At 60.2% G+C, this 19571-nt stretch overlaps 8 protein-coding genes across 8 annotated transcripts; 5 read left to right on the top strand and 3 right to left on the bottom strand.

The window, feature by feature from the left end:
* Positions 1–114: 114 nt before the first annotated feature.
* Positions 115–876, top strand: BXZ73DRAFT_56053 (NADH-ubiquinone oxidoreductase 21kDa subunit; the record flags this gene model as incomplete). Its single annotated transcript, XM_048021422.1, has 5 exons — positions 115–310; positions 372–522; positions 581–654; positions 714–729; positions 783–876. The coding sequence occupies 5 exons, from the start codon at positions 115–117 to the stop codon at positions 874–876; spliced, it is 531 nt and encodes a 176-aa protein (XP_047871954.1).
* Positions 877–2177: 1301 nt separating this feature from the next.
* Positions 2178–3108, top strand: BXZ73DRAFT_82226 (superoxide dismutase; the record flags this gene model as incomplete). Its single annotated transcript, XM_048023656.1, has 6 exons — positions 2178–2327; positions 2383–2516; positions 2583–2780; positions 2878–2899; positions 2953–3037; positions 3095–3108. 6 exons carry the CDS (start codon positions 2178–2180, stop codon positions 3106–3108), a joined length of 603 nt encoding a protein of 200 aa, XP_047871953.1.
* A 1325-nt stretch (positions 3109–4433) lies between these two features.
* BXZ73DRAFT_56063 (Fungalysin metallopeptidase-domain-containing protein) lies at positions 4434–6415 on the bottom strand (the record flags this gene model as incomplete). Its single annotated transcript, XM_048021425.1, has 4 exons — positions 4434–4908; positions 4971–5596; positions 5652–6182; positions 6248–6415. 4 exons carry the CDS (start codon positions 6413–6415, stop codon positions 4434–4436), a joined length of 1800 nt encoding a protein of 599 aa, XP_047871952.1.
* A 1702-nt stretch (positions 6416–8117) lies between these two features.
* BXZ73DRAFT_56058 (26S proteasome subunit P45) lies at positions 8118–9755 on the top strand (the record flags this gene model as incomplete). Its single annotated transcript, XM_048021424.1, has 6 exons — positions 8118–8339; positions 8397–8522; positions 8572–8971; positions 9020–9312; positions 9364–9661; positions 9715–9755. The coding sequence occupies 6 exons, from the start codon at positions 8118–8120 to the stop codon at positions 9753–9755; spliced, it is 1380 nt and encodes a 459-aa protein (XP_047871951.1).
* A 1976-nt stretch (positions 9756–11731) lies between these two features.
* Positions 11732–12656, top strand: BXZ73DRAFT_93141 (cornichon; the record flags this gene model as incomplete). The annotated part of the gene is made up of 6 exons (XM_048026585.1): positions 11732–11744; positions 11888–11949; positions 12009–12077; positions 12135–12247; positions 12390–12512; positions 12623–12656. 6 exons carry the CDS (start codon positions 11732–11734, stop codon positions 12654–12656), a joined length of 414 nt encoding a protein of 137 aa, XP_047871950.1.
* Positions 12657–13595: 939 nt separating this feature from the next.
* Positions 13596–14658, bottom strand: BXZ73DRAFT_56077 (uncharacterized protein; the record flags this gene model as incomplete). Its single annotated transcript, XM_048021429.1, has 4 exons — positions 13596–13782; positions 13877–14136; positions 14208–14459; positions 14536–14658. The coding sequence occupies 4 exons, from the start codon at positions 14656–14658 to the stop codon at positions 13596–13598; spliced, it is 822 nt and encodes a 273-aa protein (XP_047871949.1).
* A 265-nt stretch (positions 14659–14923) lies between these two features.
* Positions 14924–16016, bottom strand: BXZ73DRAFT_93139 (uncharacterized protein; the record flags this gene model as incomplete). Its single annotated transcript, XM_048026584.1, has 3 exons — positions 14924–15123; positions 15153–15285; positions 15342–16016. The coding sequence occupies 3 exons, from the start codon at positions 16014–16016 to the stop codon at positions 14924–14926; spliced, it is 1008 nt and encodes a 335-aa protein (XP_047871948.1).
* Positions 16017–18047: 2031 nt separating this feature from the next.
* BXZ73DRAFT_107320 (FMN-linked oxidoreductase) lies at positions 18048–19502 on the top strand (the record flags this gene model as incomplete). The annotated part of the gene is made up of 5 exons (XM_048016876.1): positions 18048–18200; positions 18254–18317; positions 18382–18952; positions 19009–19285; positions 19344–19502. The coding sequence occupies 5 exons, from the start codon at positions 18048–18050 to the stop codon at positions 19500–19502; spliced, it is 1224 nt and encodes a 407-aa protein (XP_047871947.1).
* Between the last annotated feature and the right edge of the window lie 69 nt (positions 19503–19571).

Here is a 19571-nt window from a genome sequence, read left to right as displayed (position 1 = left end):
AGTCCCGCGATCTCCGGCCCAGCCGCACTGAGTCGATCCGGCGCGGCTCTCAGCGGCTCTCCTCACCCCTCGCGAACGCACCCGAGGGCCTGCTCACCACCGTCCACGACGCCCATGTCCCTCCTCCGGTCCTGCCAGCAGGCCGTCCCCAAGGGCGGCCTCGCTCGCACCGTCCTCGCTGCCCCTCGCTCCTACAGCACCACCAGCCAGCCAACTACCCCCCAAACGACCGACCCCAAGTCTGAGTCCGGCGTTGCCCACATCCCTGCTCGCGACGTCGTGACCGCCGATGTCGTCAGCGGAGCTCCCAGTGCGTCTCCAGCGTGCTTCGCTCACCTTCATTTCTGAACCATGCGTTCCCCTCCCCGCAGCGGAGCTCCGTCACCGCGCTGTGCGCATCTTCCAGCCCACTCGCAGCACCACCCAGAGCGGTGCCGGCAAGTCCAACCGCTGGCGCATCGACTGGGACATCCTCCAGGGTGGTGGTCGTTGGGAGAATCCCTTGATGGGTTGGGCAAGCTCGTGAGTCAACCTCCCCGTCCTAGGTTGCCCCGTGGTCGTACTTAACGCGCATGGGCAGTGCGGACTACATGCAGGGCACTCGGCTCTCCTTCCGCACCAAGGAGGATGCGATTCACTTTGCCGAGAAACAGGGTGCGTCCCCTTTGTCTTTTCTTCGCTGTGCAGCAGAATTTCACGGTCGACGTTTCCAGGCTGGGATTACTATGTGTACGTCTTCTTCCTCGGCATTCAATCCATGACCTCACATTTCCGTTTTACAGCGCCCAGACAGAGGTTAACCGCATCCCCCCTAAGAATTACTCGGAGAACTATTTGTACAGGCCCAATACGCTTCGTATCATGCGTACGAAGTAGTTTCAATACACGCGGGATTTCTTCTTCATCCTCTTATGTCGAAGCGCAGCACGCGGATACCGTCGCTGTATGTCCTCAAGACGTTGCAATCGCGAATTGCGGGGACGTTTGGATGATGCAGACATAGTGCATTTACTGTGAACAACGACTTGTTAGAGTTTGCTAGCGATGAGTTGGTTCAGCCAGCGCACATGACCACGCAGGTGTACCCCTCTGTTATTGGACAAGCTGGTTGCGTTTTTATGATCTTCGTGTGTGAGTCCACAAGCTGTGCACATTCCCCCTTTACAGTACTTTCTGATTTCCTAACACTCCGACATTTATTGTATGCCTTCCGTGCAATGTTTGTGGACGGCACGTCCACCGATCGTTGATTTACCCGTCCAGTGCCGACAGCTCAAAACTGAAAGCGTAGCTTCGTACCTAACGCTGCGAAGTTTATGTGTGATACGTCCATGTCCTCATCGGAAGTTGTGTACTCGGCGGTGAGCCCATTCTCCGCTTTGTGGGTGCTTTCTGCGCCTTTGCGGTGCGCCTTTGTGGAATCTCAACTTTGAACAAGGTGCGACATAGTTCCTGATCCCAGTGATCATCGCATCTTGGGGCTTACTCATAGTGGCGGATCTACCAGCAATCCTCGTACTCTGGCAGACTTTGTTCCGCGATCGGTCCGCCGCGTGGCGACACCGATACTCTGTCATCTGTTCTCTGGAGAGAATGTAAGTAGATGCCTATGACTGTTGCTTCACCTTAATTCCGCACGGATGGATAGGCACCGCGCACCTCGCACAAGTCATTCTGCCACTGCCGAACGCGTCCTACTTCATCCTCACTCTCTTCTTAGTACGCCCACATCTTCGGTACGCATTCGCGGAACTGTGAGTGCATGTCTTTTGACGATACGCGCTGTATCCTCAGCATCCCAGTTCGAGCGCATGGTGGGTTCGGGGATCTAGGTCAAACCAGACACTAAAGAGCTACATAGAGACGAAGCTAAGGTGGAGAGGAGACGCAGAGAGGTACAGAAACAGCGGGTCTGTTGGAAGCGGTTTCATATATATGTATGCGTCGCTTGGTGACTAGAACACAGCACGAATTTCATTCCGGCTCTGTTGGGCCATGGGCGCGAGCTGACCGCAGGTGTGAGCGCAGTTGCGGGGCTGAGTAAGACCGTGAGCGCGTCATCTCCATCATCCCCGGCGGCACTCTCACCCTCGGCGAGGCACTTTTGCGGCCGCCCTGCTCTTCCGCTCCCCCTCTCGACCCCGCCAACCGCGCCCGCGCAGAGCTCACCTCGAGCGATGGACTACCCCGCTTCGCGCCAGTCGCGCCCGCCGCGCTTCGCGATCACCGCCTCCCTCCTCCTCATCACCGTCTTCGTCATTTGGATGCTCGTCCCCCGCTCCGAGCCCCCGCCTGTCGAAGTCGTCCCCATCCCCGTTGTCTCCAAGGTGCGCCCTCTCCGCTCCCCCCGTTTGCGCGCGTTGACCCGCGCGGCGCCCGCAGGCCGTGGTCGTGCTCAGCGGCCCCTCGGTATCCGGCACCGTGACATTCACGCAAGCGCTGCCCACCGCGCCCGTAACGATCTCGGGCGAGGTCAAGAACCTCAAGGCGGACTCGCAGCACGGCTTCCACATCCAGTACGCTCCCTCTCTCTCCCTCGCGTACGGACCGCCCCTGTACTGATGACTTTCGCGCGCACCCAGTGCTTCGGGTGACCTCAGCAACGGCTGCATGTCCGCCGGCCCCCACTTCAACCCCTTCGACCGCGCGCATGGCGCGCCGACGGACATCAACCGCCACGTGGGTGACCTCGGCAACGTCGCCGCGGACAGCAAGGGCGTCGCAACGTTCACGTTCGAGGACGCGCTTGTCTCCCTCAACGGGCCCCTCAGCATCGTCGGGTGAGTCTTCCTTTGCATGCTCCTGCGCATCCCTTCGCTGCGGCCCCTGATTGTATGCGCGCAATCCACGGTGTCCGGGGACGCTTTCGCGGTGAAGGCGCGCCTTGGTTGTGCATGCGGTACGTGCTCATGTGACCTTTGGTGCTCGTACGCGCACTCACCGGCGGAACAGGGGACGGACGACCTTGGTCGTGGCGGGGACGACGAGTCCCTCAAAACTGGGAACGCGGGTGCACGCACGGCGTGCGGGGTTATTGGTGCGTCCCCGTGCTCTCCTTGTTCGTTTGATTCGTTTCTTACCCGGCGGCATCCAGGGATGGCACCGTGAAGGGCGCAGTGCCTGTAGTTTTGCACAAAATGCTATAAATGCGGTAAGGTCTCGCGGCGACGTATTTCGTGACTGTCTCCGGTACACACGCATCGTCAGTTGGAATCGAACGGAGGACACGACCACAGTCTATAAATACACTCTAGTCAACTACATCCGTCTCGGCTATGTAAGTACGCCCTCGGCCTGGACTTGAATAGAGAGGTTTGGTAAATTACAATTGTGCGCAATTGCAATGAGCGTTGGCGCGGTGGAGTCCCGTCTCCAATGTGACCGTCGCCGTGACTGGGCCAGGGGAGCGCCGGGGCGAGAGATGCGACAACACGGTCCCTTACCTCCAAACTGAGCATCCAGCGACTAGTTCGACTTGCACCCAGGACAGCATGGGAATGTGGAGACGGCCACAGGGGCAGACGAGTCACGACGAGATGAGAGCACAAGCGCGAACCTCACCAAGCCTCCCATGAACCTGTCACGGTGCACATAGGTGAAGGGCGTGTTCGAGCGGGCCGCGATGCCGTGGAGCGGTGGGTCCGCTCCAACGGATTGCAATTGTGCGCAATTGCGGTTTTCCAAACCTCACGCCGAACCGCTCTCTCTCTCTCTCTCTCTCTCTCTCTAATGACCCTGGCTTGACGACACACAACGCATCTTGCCTTGACCGGATCCGTACGCTAGACCGGCGCGGCGCTGGCGTTTGGGTCTCAGCCTCGACTGCTGCACTCCAGCTTCTCTGCGATGGTGCTCACGAAGCCTGGCGTCCTCGCGTTCGAGAAATGTCGTATCTGGGAACAAGGGGAGGCCGAGACCCTGGCTCTCAGGTATCGGACGGCCGCGGTGATCCGAGGCAAGTTCGGCTGCGTGGTCGACCCTGGTCAACCCGTGTGTATGCAGTCCGGGTCTTGTCACTTGCCCACGTACGCTTCTTCGCCGGGCACGCGAGGCGGAAGGTCGGTCTGCGCGTTCGACAGCCATTTTGCGAACGACTCGCTCGTGAATGACACCGGCGATGGCGCGCGTTCCTGGGGGTTGCAGGTCGGCTTTGGGACACTGACACGTACCTCTGGCGTGACATGCCCCTAGTGCAATCCGATGGCGACTAGGGGGTAGAATATTGAGGCTATTCATATCCGGCGACAATACATATGACACTCAGGAAGACGAGGCAGCCAGATGGATATTGCGGACACCCGGAATCGTGGGGAATTAGGGATAGAATCACCCCAGCATCTCTTTCGTGTGGTCGCACACAAGTACACGTCGCCACCCTCAGTACAACGACATACATGGTCCCAAAAATACAACATCCATCCCGCCACCAGCGCTCAGCAATCCGAAGGGAGCGTGCTGTCGTCGTTGTACTTCGCCGCCTTCACGCCCAGGCCCTTGCTCGCGAACGCCTTCCAAAGCGTGCACGTATTCGCGCCCCCGAACCGGTTCGCGTCCGCCTGGATCCACGCGTCGCGCGCGCTCACGAACGTCGGGTTGCACCGCTGCAGCGCGAGCGCGTCGACGAACAGGTGCAGGAACACGACGTTGCCCGCCCCGCCGCTCGGGTCCGTGTGCGCCGCCGCGGAGAACCCGAGCGCGTCGACGAGCGCGCCGTACACGTTGTGGAGCAGGTTCGCCCAGATCTCGCCGATGTTGTGCACCTCGTTCAGCGTCTTGATCGACGCGTACGTCAGCGGGTTCCTCACCGCCGACGTCGAGTACGGGTAGTTGCGGATCCCGGCACCGTCATTGATCACGTACTGGCCCATCACGAAGTCCGGCACCGACGACGACGTCTTGTGGAACCAGCTGTCGGGGCGCGGACGATCAGCAGCGGCACCCCCGAGTCGTGAGCGGAAGACGGGACGTACTCGGCCATCGCGTCGGACCAGCCCTCGCCCATCCCGGCAGCCTCGGTGCTCTGGAGGCAGCGGCCGGTGCCGCCGCCGGTCATGCGGTTCGTGACCCCGTGCGTGTCCTCGTGGATGACGATGTCGTTCTCGAGCGCGCCGTCCCGCCGCGGGCTCGTGTACGTCCATGTGAACATGCGCATCGCCCCGGGCTGGCCGTCGGGCGGCGTCGAGAAGTCCGCGTTGTTCGTCCCGGCGGAGTCCTGGACGGAGACCGTGACGCGGTCGCCGCCCTTGCCGCCCTCGTCGAAGTTGTCCGCCTGGAAGTTGTACGCGGACTCGGTGAACCCGTACTTGTACGTCACGTCGTGCACCGTGTTCACGACGTAGAACGTGTTCACCCGCGCTGCGTTCACGTTCCCGGTCGTCGTCGGCTGCGCAGACGTGTCCACCGGATAGTCGAAGAGGAGGTCGGAGGCCGACTGGGACGTCGTCGAGCTCTGTGACGACTTGTAGGAGATGACGTTGTTGCCCTGGGTGTCCGTGCCGGTGTGCCAGCCGTTGGGCGAAGCGGAGGTATCCTGAGGGTTGGTGACGACCTCGAAGCCCTCAGTGAGGACTTCCTTCGTGATGGGGAGGACGCGGTACTGGAAATCCACGTGAGCTTATCTACTAGGTCCTTAACGGTGTCAAGACACTTACCGAAGCCTTGGTCACGAAGTCGATGACCGATACGAGCTCGCCGGAGTGTGCGTCGACAAACGCCTCGTACCACGTACCCGCCTCTTCGTTGCGGACCTGGAAGACGTGGGTAAGGACGGCCGAGCCGTCGTCCTTCGCGACCCACTCGAGCGCGGGATCGGGGAACTCTTCCGCGTCGAATGTTCCCGCAAGGGTGTCCTCCGCGCTGGCGATCGCGCCTGCGGCTGTGACCGAGGGCTCGGTCGAAATCTTGGCCATCGAGCTGGGGATATCAACGAAGGAGGACCCGAAGGCGACGACCTTTTTCTCCTTGTTGAAGGCCACATTCGCGACCGCGTTGGCGAACGGGATGCCGGCCAGGGTCTGCTTGACGTAGACGTGGCTCGCGGCGTCGGTCGTGTGCGACGACTTGACGGTCACCGCGTCCGCGGCGAGGCCCTTGATGCGCGACTGAACGAAGGCGACTGCGGAGTCCTCGATTGAGGCGTCGGCGCGCTTCGACAGCGGGTGGTCCACGCCCGCCCCGAAAGTCTGTCAGAAGCAAAGGACTTGGGAGTGAGCGACGGTCAAAGCGAGCTGGGGCGACAGGGGCGTACCTCATAGGAAGACTCAGGGTGGTAAGTCTCGAGCTTGAAGTCCCGGGTGAGCTCTCGTGAGCGGTGGGTCGCAAACTTGGAGTGGGCGGGGAAAGGGCCCGCAGATGCAGTGCTGGCGCAGAGAACCGCGAGGAAGACGGAGGCAAAGACATTCTTGAAAGCGAACATTATTCAAAGAGTGAGGCCGGGAGGGTGCCGTGAACTGGAGAGCGAGTGCTGCTGCAAGGGGCGCGCGGGGGAGACAGAGACCGGTGAAAGTCTGTCTGGAGCGAGAACGGGGTGTCGAAGTCGCCTGAGGTCAAAGGGACGTGACGTGACAGGAATTTATACATTATTGCTATCGGTGGGAGGTCGCGATGCGCTAGGAAAATCGCGTGCCCGGGTCAGTTGGCTCGGTCGATAGCTGGGCCCGCGTGGTGAGCCATGCGTATACAACACAGGAAGAATGTGTACTTTGTGGATTTTCGAATGACGACCATCGACTCCTCGAGGTTGCATCAGGGAGGCAGCCTGTACAGGCCATCTGGTGTCCATGAAACGATCCCTGTATTTCACCTCACCCTGCTTCTTAGGGGGACAACGATGATCGCTGATGAGTCGCTTGGCAATCGAAGTGTTAGCAGGGGCCTCACGCACCTGCATTTCATCGAACGCATGAACTGGCCTTTAACTCCTCTTGATATCTACTCATCTTTCAATTGTCATGCTATAAGGAGATGGACTTGAGCGACCGGAGAGAACTCACTCTAATCAGAAGGACTGCAGACCTGACTTCGCTATGAGTACGGGCGCGACCGCATGCCCCCACAATCTGCTGCGGTGATAAGACGGTCTCCATGGATGAGCGATGTCGGTGCAGACGATGCCAATACACCAAGAACCAGGAGACGCCTGCCTTCCGGGTCAAGCAAGGTTCGCCTCTGCTCTTGTTATTGTGTCCCTTGGGCACCTTCTGTTGTTTAAAGCTGCACAATGTATGTTTCCATCCATTCCCCGCACCCTGTCTGTCATCCCCATGACCTCTCCATGACTCTTAAACCTAACACGCACACGCCCGCCTTCGCGCGAAGGAACATGTTGCTGACATCCTAGAAACCACCGTGGGACGATATGGCGTAGTTTCTGTCAATAAGACTGGGCGGAGAAACTAGTCTCGGGGCCATCGTGAGCGAGCAAGAAGTAGGGAGTGTGAACGGGGGAACTTGGTACGTACTTATGTCGTTGGCTGCACCGGGCGGTTCGTGGTCGTCGAGCGTCCGCAGGTCAAAGCCTAATAGTTTGAGCATCTTGCCACATTGATGCGACAGGAGCACAATGGGTGTTACAGATTCGACGGTATCCACGGCAGCCCAGTTTGAACGGCACATAACATCAATAACGGAGTGCTTGCTTCATAATCGCGTGGCAGCCTCGTGGGCCAGACCAGAAAAGAGGAGAGACAGAACGTGAGGACGGGACGGTGTTCCGCCCTCAGGCCTCAGGACTTGTGCTAGAGTGTTGGATGGGAGCAGCAGAGCGTGCGGTGTGGGGCACATCCGGCATTTAACGCGAAGCACTCGTTCGTCGTGCTCTGTGCGAACTACAAGGTGAGAGGTAAGCGTCGTGGCGATCGAGAGGAGAGGCATCTCACATGAACGGTGGACTGGCCGGAGTCATGACGTTCAGTAGAGACCAGCGCAGAGTCGATGTGCCATGTTTTGAATCGCATGTTCGAATTCCTCCGACGGCGGTAATTCCGGGCCGTGTGACGATGCCCAAAACGCGTGACTTGTACGTCACGGCGACGCGTACGCGCATGCGCTCAGCGACTGCCTGGACGCGTACTCTGACCCCAGTGACCGCTCTTCACCTTCCTCCTCCTCCCGCCACGATGTCTTCAGCCCCTCCGCCAATCCCGCCCACTGGAAACAGCAGCAACGAGAAGAAGGACGCCGCCTCATCCTCTGCACCGTCGGGCAGCCAGGATGCCGCCATGGACACTACCCCGGACCGGCCCGCGGAGGAGACTTGGGAGGACATTCCGGAGGACATCATGAAGCTCTCCACCGCAGAGATTGGCACCCGCTCGCGGCTGCTTGAGAATGACATCAAGGTGCGTCTAACGAATCCCACCCCGTTGACTGTTCCTCAGCGCGCGTCGTCCGAACAGATCATGCGCTCCGAGACTCTCCGTCTGCAGCACGAGCAGAGTGTAATGAAGGAGAAGATACGCGAGAACGGCGAGAAGATTAAGCAGAACAAGGTCCTCCCGTATCTCGTCGGGAATGTCGTCGAGGTGTGTCATGCGCCACTGGTGTCTTCTTGTCTCCTGAAGCGTGCTCTAGATTCTGGATGTGGATCCCGAAGTGGAAGAGGACGGCGCGAACCGTGACCTCGACTCGATGCGCAAGGGCAAATGCGCCGTCATCAAGACCTCAACACGACAAACCGTCTTCCTGCCTCTCATTGGCCTCGTACCCGCCGAGAAGCTCAAGCCCGGAGATCTGGTCGGTGTCAACAAGGATTCCTACCTTGTGCTCGATACGCTTCCCGCCGAGTTCGACTCCCGAGTCAAAGCAATGGAGGTTGATGAGAGGCCCACGGAGACATATACCGACGTTGGTGGTCTGGAGAAGCAGATCGAGGAGCTCGTGGAGGCCATCGTTCTCCCCATGGAGCAGGCGGACAAGTTCAAGACGCTTGGTATTAAGCCTCCGAAGGGTTGCTTGATGTACGGTCCTCCTGGTACGTGCCCAATTACTCGCCCTTCATCCTCGTCTCACCTTTCTCTAGGTACTGGAAAGACCCTGATGGCTCGTGCATGCGCCGCACAAACCAATGCCTGCTACCTCAAGCTCGCTGGCCCGTCATTAGTACAGATGTTCATCGGTGACGGCGCGAAGCTCGTTCGTGACGCGTTCGAGCTCGCGAAGGAGAAGGCACCCGCTATCATCTTCATTGACGAACTTGACGCCATCGGCACCAAACGGTTCGATTCGGAGAAGAGTGGCGACCGTGAAGTCCAGCGCACGATGCTTGAACTTCTGAACCAACTGGACGGCTTCAGCAGTGATGAACGAATCAAGGTAGGTCTATCTATACTCAAGTCACTGCAGTGCTCACGTCGCATGCTGTAGGTTATTGCTGCAACGAACCGTATCGATATTCTTGATCCGGCGCTGCTCCGGTCTGGTCGTCTGGACCGGAAGATTGAGTTCCCGCTACCAAACGAGACCGCACGGGCACGTATCCTTGAGATCCATTCCCGGAAGATGGCGGTCTCTCAGGACGTCAACTACGAAGAGCTGGCGCGGAGTACAGACGAGTTCAACGGTGCGCAGCTCAAGGCTGTCTGCGTCGAGGCCGGCATGATCGCGCTGCGGGAAGGAGCGACAAAGCTCAACCACGAGCATTTCCTGAGCGGTATCTCGGAGGGTGAGGTCCAAGTTGTTGCTCTGTCTGGCCTTGTGCTAATAGAGCGCCCACAGTTCAGAGCAAGAAGAAGAATCCGCTCAACTACTTCATGTAATATCTCCCTGGTACTTGGACTGTCGCTTTCCTTTCGCAATGTATTTCCTTGTAGCTTTCACGTATGGACCGTCTCCCGCACCATCCGCCTATTGAGATCGTGCCGCGACGGAGTTTTTGTGCTCTCACGGGACGCCTTCTGAGCCAAACCTTGACCGCCAGCACGCGGCATCTGGCTGTTTGCAGCTTTCTCCGGCCAACTACAAGGGGGCTCGGGCTAGAAGGCGTGCGGTGGGAACGCAGAAGCCTCCATTTAGCGTGGTCATGGCTTCGGTGAGTTCCTACGTTCGCTCTGATTGTGCTCGCATTCATATCGTCAACTTGAAGCGGCTCGTCATCTCGTTTTGGGAAGATGATGCCGAACGACATCCACCCCAGTCATATGCTGTCTTCGCGCGTGCATCATTCACGCCATGATAGCTCGGCCGGCGTTGGCTTCTCCAAGTCCGTTCGCCCGCCAGAGCGCGCTGTCACCATCACGCCGCCCGCCCGGCGCTGCTTCGCTGCGTCTCTCTCGCGGCCAGCCTGGACTGAACTACAAGGGCCAACTGTTCAAGCCTCCTCGGACCATCGCAGTCTATTCTCGTTCCTCAGCCAGGCGCGGTGGAGATGCACTCGGGACCGCGGCGGCGGCGCATGGTAAGTAAGCCATTTCGTAAGGCTGATCTTCGTCCGTCATAACTGCAGGCCCATCTCTATACAGTACTCGCTATTCCCCGGAGAATCCGTCCCCCGTCACACCATAAAGGCGTGCTGTGGCCCCGCTCGCTCGAAACAAGCCCTCCCTTCCAGCTCTCCCCGTCCCCCTGATCCCGCCCTCCCACCTCTTCCCGACCTCCCCTCCCAATAGACAATCATGCAGCTCGCCGCCCTCTCGTCCTCGCCTCGGTCCTCTCCCTCGCGGCGCCTCGCCGCTGCGCCCTCGAACCGGCCTGGGCGCCATCGAGGCCCCCGCGCCGAACACGTCCATCGCCCCCGGCGCGGCGTTCAACTTCAGCTACGCCCCCCGCGCAGACTACGGCGTGTCCACTACGCATACTCGGTCTACCTCCTCACCGGGGACGACGCCCCCGCGCTCGCGAACGGCATGGCCGGCCACTTCTTCGGCCGTTACGACATCGAGAACTACCCCGCGGTGCCCGTCGCGAAGAACCCGGCGCCGGCGCAGCTCGTCATGCCCGACTTCTCGAAGCCGCCCGTGGGCTGGGCGGCGGGCCAGGATGCGAGCGACAAGACGTACCAGCTGGTGGTGCTCGAGGAGTGGGACGACGACATGTCGCGGTACGCACTTGGTTGGCCCTGCGGGGCTGTAGAGCGTTGCTGACTTGCGGGTGTTCTGTGCAGGGACCTGTGGGCATCAAGTTCAGTCTCACGTCGGTGCCTGTGGTGTATAACGCCACTACCACTCCGGCGTAAAAAGCATTAGATGGACATTTGGAGATCGAACGGACTCCTTTACCTCATGGCACGCGTTTCGGACAACTTTCTCGTGGGACTCTAGTTGTTGTTGCCTCGTACTGGCCTACGCACGCTTCACATTGCGATAAGCTGTTTACTGTACTGCTGGACATTTTTCGTTCGTTCGACCCGCTTTGTAACCTACTACCTACATAGCACTCTCAATACCGTGGCGATCACTACTCAGCGCTCAGGACTTACTATTTGACAGACGAATAGAGACCAGACTCTCCTGAATCATCACTGGGGTGTGATGTACTCTGAAAAGGTGATGACGAGGTTGGTTGAGAGAGTACGCGAGCAACGCTCTAAGATCAACTCGCCGATAGAGTACTTAGGCGAAGCTCTTTCAAGCTCCGCGGTGGTGGCTGGGCGCCTGTGCGTGTGGCCAGCAAGGGCAGGGACGCGTCGCCTGCCTCGTCCTCCGCCCGCCACCTTCATCCGCCAGCCGCTGCCCGTACTCAATTCCCGGTCAACCCGCCCGCATCACTACAGTTCCTCTTTCCAAACGCTGCTACGATGGGTGGTGCAGGTGCGTCTTGCCGTGATATCACCACCGCTTTTGTCTCACTTTCCTCGCCCGTTGCATTCCTCGAATACCTCTCCATCGCGTACCAACTCGAATTACGCCCCGCCGTCAATAACCTTTCAACGAAACCATATTGACTCTCCTAGGATGGCTTTTCCTCTTCGCGGTTCTCATGGCTGCTGGTCTCTTGTTCACAATGGTCTTCTTCGTACGTCGCTGCTCCATCGGAGCGCAATCCTGGGTTAACAAACCCGCGCGTCCCGCCAGATCATCATGTTCTCCGATCTTGAGTGCGACTACATCAACCCGATAGACCTCTGCAACAAGCTCAACCAAGTCAGTCCCCTCTCCTCCCTGATGCACATCCCCTGACTCCAACATCCATATCTCTAGTTCGTCCTCCCCGAAAACGGCGCCCACGCTTTCCTCGCACTGCTCTTCCTCCTCAGCGGCCAATGGACAGCATTCCTACTCAATGCCCCACTATTGGCCTTCAATGTCAACAAGTGAGTCTCCTCTTCCGTCATCCAGCGCCCTTGTGTCCTTGGGAAGCCCGTCAACAGCGCACCCCGCGCGGTTCGACCGGCGCCTGCCTGCGGACACGCCTCCTCCAACCTTGACCGACTGACTGACCCCCGCGCCCCTCAGGATCCGCGGCGCGAACCACATGTACGACGCGACAGAGATCTTCCGCTCCCTACCAGGGCACAAGAAAGAGAGCTTCATCAAGCTCGGCTTCTACCTCCTCAGCTTCTTCTACTACCTCTACCGGTGCGTGCCCCTCCGGCCACGTCCGTCCTCGAGGGCGCGTTTACGTCACCGGACGGCGTGGCCCCCTCCCGTTCGCGTGCGCGCGAGGCTGACGGCTCTCCCCCGCGCAGCATGATCCTCGCGCTCATCCAGGAGAGCGAGTGAATGCGCAGCTAGGCGGCCCCGAGCGCTCGCGCCCGCGCCCGTCTGCCACCACGCTCCCCGTGCTGCCTCGACACTCCCCGCGGCGCCATCACGCTTTTTGACGATGTACGAACGACGGACGCTTGACGATCACCCTCAACGCAACAACAGACGCAGACGCCGGAGTGTACAGCAGGGATCAGACGGAGACGGGGCGGCGGGTGCACGAGGATGGAGGGGCGTAGGGTACGGGGAAGGGGAAGGGGGCACAGGGATCTATCTGTCTGCGCGTACGTTCTACGATGATTTGCTTTCTCGCTTTTCTCTCTCTCTACCCCCCTCGTGCGCTCGACGCGGCTCCCAGCGGGCAGCAGCCAACTTGGTGTGTACGGAGCTGTCGACACGACGTGCGGCCACGTCAGCTTGCTGTGGGTCCATAGATGGACCTCGCTTGGTCACAACTGCCTATCAGCTGCCCCCTTATCTTCCGTGCCTCAGATATCAGCAATGGGTCTCAGTTGGTATTATAAATGTGCCACTAGGTCAGTATCAGCGACGCGTTCAGACGGGATCTAAAAGCACAATGGCGCGTACCGCGCAGATGTATATCAGCTCGTACAAGGAGAGCACAATGGAACGGAGGGCGAGCACAGTAGGAGGGCGGATCTTAGGGCGGCAGGCGACGGAGCAGGGGTGCGTGGAGGGGAGGGGCCATGAGAGGTGGTATTGTAGTATACGCGGCAGTAGGGGGACGACTATATATACGAGGGTACGTTTATGACACGGAGCACGGGACGGCGTGGTGATAGAGCATGGAATCGACGACAAACGGAAAGCGACGGGAGGAGTGCATACGACCAGGGGAAACAAAAGGGAACGAGAAGCACGGCGGGGTAGAGAGCCCGACGGAGAACAAGGGGGCAGAGCGAGATGGCGACGGCCACGGTGCTGCGATCGAGCTCACCGGTCGACGTCCATCTTCGCCCCACCGCGTCCGCCGCGCCGCCGGCCACCACGGCCACCACCACGGGCGCGGCCCCGTCCACGCTCCTGGGTCTGGGTGTAGTCTTTGGGGTCCGTGCCGGGAGGCGCGACAAGGACGTGCGCGCGGGTGTCGGTCGCGAGCAGCCCGTCCGAGCGGAGTTTCCTGCACAGGGATCAAACGCAAAGTGGGGGGAAAAGACAGGCGGTCAGCGTTGCCGGTCAGACACGTGCTGCGGCAGGACGGGGGTGCCACTCACGAGCCGAGGCTGGGTTCGTCGCTCATGAGGACGTCGACGGAGCCCTCGATGAGCGCGGCGCCGATGCGGCCGCTGAGCGCGGTGTTGACGCCGCCGATGACCTTGACCTCGAGCGTGCGCCCGTCGGCGGGCTGGCCGTGGAATTTGGCGATCGCCGCCTGGGCGTCGTTATCGTTCTTGTATGTCAGACGGACGACCGGGTCCGGGTTCGACGAGTGCATGGTCGCGGCAGTGATCATTCCACACCGCTTGAAGATGGCCTGAGGGGGAGACGAGCGGCGGCGGCGTTGAGCGCCGGGAGGGTGAGAGCTGCGAGAGGAGGCCGGCATACCTCGACGTCTGCCGCAGTCGTGCCCCTAGCAAGACCAGAGACCTGGACGACATTGCCGCGAGAGCTTGCGCCCTTGATGGTCAGGCCGCCCTTCTCGCCGAGGGCGTCCTTGAGGGCGCGGTCGGCAAGACCGAAGTTGAGTTTTGGCGCGTTGGCTGGGGCGTTGGTGAGGCGGGCGGACAGGGAGCGGTCGGCGTTGAACATGTCGTGTTGCCATGTGTCGTTAACGTCGCCTTTCGGTGCGCGCTTCTTCTGCATGAGGGCGAAAGGGGCATTGTTCGCGTCTGGATGAGAGGTAGGCGGGACAAGGAGGAGAAGGTGGGCGCACGTAGGGGGCAGCGGCGTCTGCGCGACCGTTCTTTGCGCGAATGGCACCCGATGAGCCGGAGGACTTGGAGCTTGTGAGGGCCGCGGGGGCGGAGACATTCATGCGCTCGAGAAGAGAAGCCATGGCGGGTGGTTTGGGTGAGTACAAGGGGGAGGCGAGGAGGAGAAGATCGTTGTCGTTGGCGAGCGGAGGGCGAGAAGCCACCGCCACTCTCGTGTCCCGACGCTCCTGTTTGGCCCTGTTTGCACAGCACGTGCCTCACTCAACGCGTGCGACGCGTGGACTCGGGTCCACTGTGGTTCAGTATGCGTGGCAAAGGGTAATCTGCATAGATAGGAATAGTGTACACATTCGACACGTTCTCTGGGCTGTTTTTCTTGCTTCCTGCCTACTTCTTGCCCCCCATCGCCAGCGCCTTCGCGCCCAGACCACACACGTCGTCCACGAACGCCCACCTCTTCATCTTGTGCCCTCTCCGCTCCAGCTCCTCCAAGATCAGATTCCGGTACGCCTCGACTCCGACCAGGCTCCCTCCGAAGCACAGGATAGTCTCGCTCGCCTTGATCGTCCGCGGTGGGCATCCCTCCCCTCCGTCCTCCGGTCTCAGCAGAACGCACATTTGGTCACCAACACCTTCGCCGTGTTCTGCAGCACGCGCGTCGCAAGCCAGTCCTTGTCCTCGAATGCGGCGGCGAACACCAGCGGCGTCAGGCTCGAAAGTCGCTTCTCGCGCGCCATGAGCAGGTGCCCCTTCCCGCCTCCGCGTCCGTAGCAGCTTCTCCAGATATCGGGTCCGGCTCGTGGACGATGGTGAGGAGGTCGAAGACGTCCTCGATCGCAAAGTGGGCCATGACCCTCTCCTGGAGCGTGCTCGGCTTGCGAGGCGTCTCCGGAGCCTCGACGCTGGCGCGATCGGCCTCCCAGAGGATCTGGCGGACGGCCTCGCGGCCGACGTGGAAGCCGCCGCCCTCGTCGCCGAGGATCCAGCCCCAGCCGCCGACGCGGCCAAGGGGCTCGAGAAGGACGCCGCGGCCGTCGCCCTTGCGGAAGGAGACGACGATGCCGCCGGTGCCGGAGACGCAGCCGATCGCGGCCCGCACGTCGTCGTGCATCTCGAGCGGGGCGGCGAGCAGGTGGGTGTCGTTCGCGACCACGGGCTCGCAGCCGAGGAGCGCGCGGAGGGGCGGGACGAGCTTCGCGATCGTCGCGGCGCTGTCCGCGCCGCTCACGCCGAGCCAGGCGGCGGCGAACACCGGCGCGTCCGCAGGCGGGGGCAAGGCACCGTCGTGGGCGCGCGGGGCGGGGAGCGCGCGGAGGGTGGCGGCAACGGTGGCGGAGACGGCGCGGATGAAGTTGGGGACGCCGAGGTAGGCGACGTTCGAGGGCCCGCCGGTGCCGCGAGCGAGGATGGTGCCGTCCCTGTCCGCGATGGCGGCGGCGGTCTTGGAGCCGCCGCAGTCGACGCAGAGGTAGTAGGACATCGGGGCAGGGTCGTGTGCGGGCGAGAGAGAGGCTGGCTGGTCGCTGGTTGGGACGGAATATTATCTGGGCAGGCGATCGGGCCGATGAGTGGAGGAGCACATGAGCAAGAACAGCGACGCACATGGGGGCCAAAGAGGCTGATGGACGTTGGCGGTCACGAGAGGGAGGCCAGAAGGAGGCGGTCGAGACGAAGGAGGAGAGGATGGGACGGGGCCAGCTTGGACTCGCCCTTCGCCATCTGTGGCGGAGATACGGTCGATCATGCGCTACAGTGTCCCACGGGTCCTTGAGACGCGAAAAACATTCCGGCCGATATCTCTGCGTTTTCGGGTCGGCGGCCACCACGTTTTGGCATTTACATATCTCTACTTAGTGGCCACCTCAATGAATATTTTCGGGTGGATACGATGTGCGAGAGACGAGTTCGACAAGATATGACATATGGTCCCGAAGTCCGCACCCACCCCTCCTTGAGACGGCCCATTTCGGGCAATAGATCATAGATCTCCCACGGCGCGCGTTGGCGCCTAGTCACTTGATCCATCCGAGTCGTGGTCGTGGTGCTCGATGCCGTCCTCCTACTCGTCCCCCTCACACGGGAGTTCAAGTCTGTGATGTAGTTCGCTCATTCAAGGTGAGGTTTCTGTGCAGGACACGGAGAGGCCAGTCGACGCAGCACAACGCGACACCGTGTGAGAGTGTCACGTGGTAGGTGTATGTCGGCCCAACAGACGCCGTTGACCCCGGAATCCCGGGACATGCCCGGCATCACCAGCCCTGTGATATAATCACTTGAAATCTCGCAGAGAGAGAGCTAGAGGTAATGGAAGTCATGCCTCGCATTTCCGGAGTTCAGGATGTTTCCATACTCTTGATGATATGCCATTTAAGTTTGCTCACACACTCGGAAATGCGAAAACATATTCTCATGATTTCAACCGGCTCTGGAACCAGCTGGGATCATTAATCTAACTACAAGGTGCATTGTTTTGCACCGAAAGTCCATTTTTTCAACAATTGTAAGCATGTACAAGAGGAGTCATCGCGGTCTGTCTCAAGGACCCGTGGTGTCTCAAGGACCCGTGGGACACTGTACTTATCGTGCCCTGTGTGCAGACAACGAGCGAGACCGAGCGCAAGATGGGGATATAAGTAGTAGCCTGTTATCATCATTGCATCGTCCGCCGAGAGCGGCTAGCGCGGCCAAGCAACAGGACATGAAGATGGCGACTGCAGATCTGTTGTCGCAGGTGCTCACCAGAGCAGACGATGTCAATCCACTCGAGACGGAAGAGCAAAGCTGGAAGTCGCAGTACATATGTAGGCGCATCTATGGAGATCTATGGGCGCGGTCATGCCATCCAGGCCAAGGCCTCACTACGCTCGTTTTCCCACGTCCACTATGTAGTGCCACTTAACGGTCGGCGGTGGCCCTTGCTTCCTTGTCCTTTTCCGCTGCCCTAATCCCATGAATTATTGCAACACCTCTGCGGCTGGACGAGTCTTGACCGATGGCCCCGAGCACGACATTGCCACGGGCAACCACTTCAAGCCGCTTTACTCAGCTCTGTTCCCCTCACGCCGTCTTACCAATGGTCCTAAAGTTTTCCTGAAGTCTTCCAACATGCTCACTCAGCCTTCCCGAACATTGCCGCAATCGCTCTCGAGCCCGAGCCCCAACACACCCCGCGCCTTTTTGTCAAATTCTCAGTCTCCGCAACCCGACCAGCCTGACAAAACTCACCGGTATCGATCTTCCCAAGCCGTCTGTCCTGTCGTTCGATGACCGACGCTCAACATGAATATTCGGGACCCTCGCGGCACGCTTTGTCATCCTCTCCGGCACTGGGACGACTTCCCGCACCTTCTCGCCGTTGGAAATCGGGTGAGAATCCTTTATCATTCCCATAGGCCGCCATGGACGCGGTGCGAATTTTCGCTCAAACACCCACCCACCTTCCCTTATAAACCCTTTGCGCCGACATAGCACTGCCTCCATCCTTACCGTCTTCTCCGATTTTCCACTCGTCATGCCTTTCATCCAGAACGCTCCAGCTGCTGGCGTTCCGTACTTCACCCCCGCCCAGTATCCCCCTTCGGGAACCGCTGCGGCCGACAGAGATGTCCCCACTCTCTTCAAGCCCATCAAGATCCGTGGTGTAGAGTTCCAGAACCGCATCTGGGTCAGTTCTAACTGGCAATGTCCATTCCGGCCCACTCAATCGCACTATACCAGCTCTCTCCTCTGTGCCAGTACTCAGCTCAGAACGGATGTCTTACCGACTGGCATATGGCGCACCGTGAGTAGTCGCTTCAGAGCGTAGTACGCGCACCATCTCACCATCCCTTCGATTTCGCTTGCAGTGGGTAGCATTCTCTCCCGCGGCCCAGGTTTGACCATGGTTGAGGCCACCGCCGTCTCCCCCGAGGGCCGCATCACCCCCGAGGACTCCGGCCTCTGGAACGACGAGCAGATCGAGCCCCTCCGCCGCATCGTCCAGTTCGCCCACTCCCAGGGCCAGAAGATGGCCATCCAGCTCGCCCACGCCGGCCGCAAAGCATCCACCGTCGCGCCCTGGCTCAGCATGGCCACCGTCGCCGTCGAGGCCGCCAACGGCTGGCCGGACGACGTCGTCGCCCCGAGCGCGGTCCCGTACAGCGCCGACCTCGTCCATCCCAAGGCGCTCGACAAGCAAGGCATCCAGCGCATCGTCGCCGCGTTCGTCGCCGCCGCGAAGCGCGCCCTCGCCGCCGGCTTCGACGTGATCGAGATCCACAACGCGCACGGGTACCTCCTCCACGAGTTCATCAGCCCGCACAGCAACAAGCGCACGGACGAGTACGGCGGCAGCTTCGAGAACCGCGTCCGCCTCACGCTCGAGATCGTGGACGCCGTCCGCGGCGTCATGCCCCCGAGCATGCCTCTGTTCCTCCGGTGCGTCGAGTTCTTTGCTGTGCCGCGTTGGAAATTGGCTGATGGGTTCACGGCAGTGTGTCGGCTACGGACTGGCTCGAGGAGTCCCTGGCCAACGAGGAGTCGTGGTGCTCGGAGGACACTGTCAGGCTCGCGGGCATTCTCGCTGAGCATGGCGTCGACTTGCTTGATGTTTCCACTGGCGGCATGTCGCCTCTGCAGAAGATCAAGGGTGGACCGGCGTACCAGGCTGGGTTTGCCGAGGCAGTCAAGAAGGCGCACGGAGACAAGATCCTTGTGAGCGCTGTCGGTGCGCTCGGCGATGGTCGTGTTGCGCAGGGTGTCCTCGACAAGGTGCGTCTTCTTCTTCCTCTAGCATCGGTTTTTGTTACTGACGACGATACAAATCCAGGGACAGGCAGACGTCATCTTCGTCGGTAGACAATTCCAGAAGAACCCGGGGCTCGTATGGACGATGGCGGAGGAGCTGGGAGTCCCTCTGACGGTTGCGCATCAGATTGAGTGGGGCTTTGCCGGAAGAGGGAGCGTGGGCCGCAAAGCAGCTTTGTGATGTATGGATGCGATGCACAATGTAGACCATCAAAGAGATGTAGTATAGACAGTTCCACCCTGTATACCT

Source organism: Epithele typhae (genome assembly GCF_022376455.1).
Source record: "Epithele typhae strain CBS 203.58 chromosome Unknown BXZ73scaffold_106, whole genome shotgun sequence".
NCBI lineage: Eukaryota > Fungi > Basidiomycota > Agaricomycetes > Polyporales > Epitheliaceae > Epithele > Epithele typhae.
This window is presented reverse-complemented; position numbering and strand designations above follow the sequence as displayed.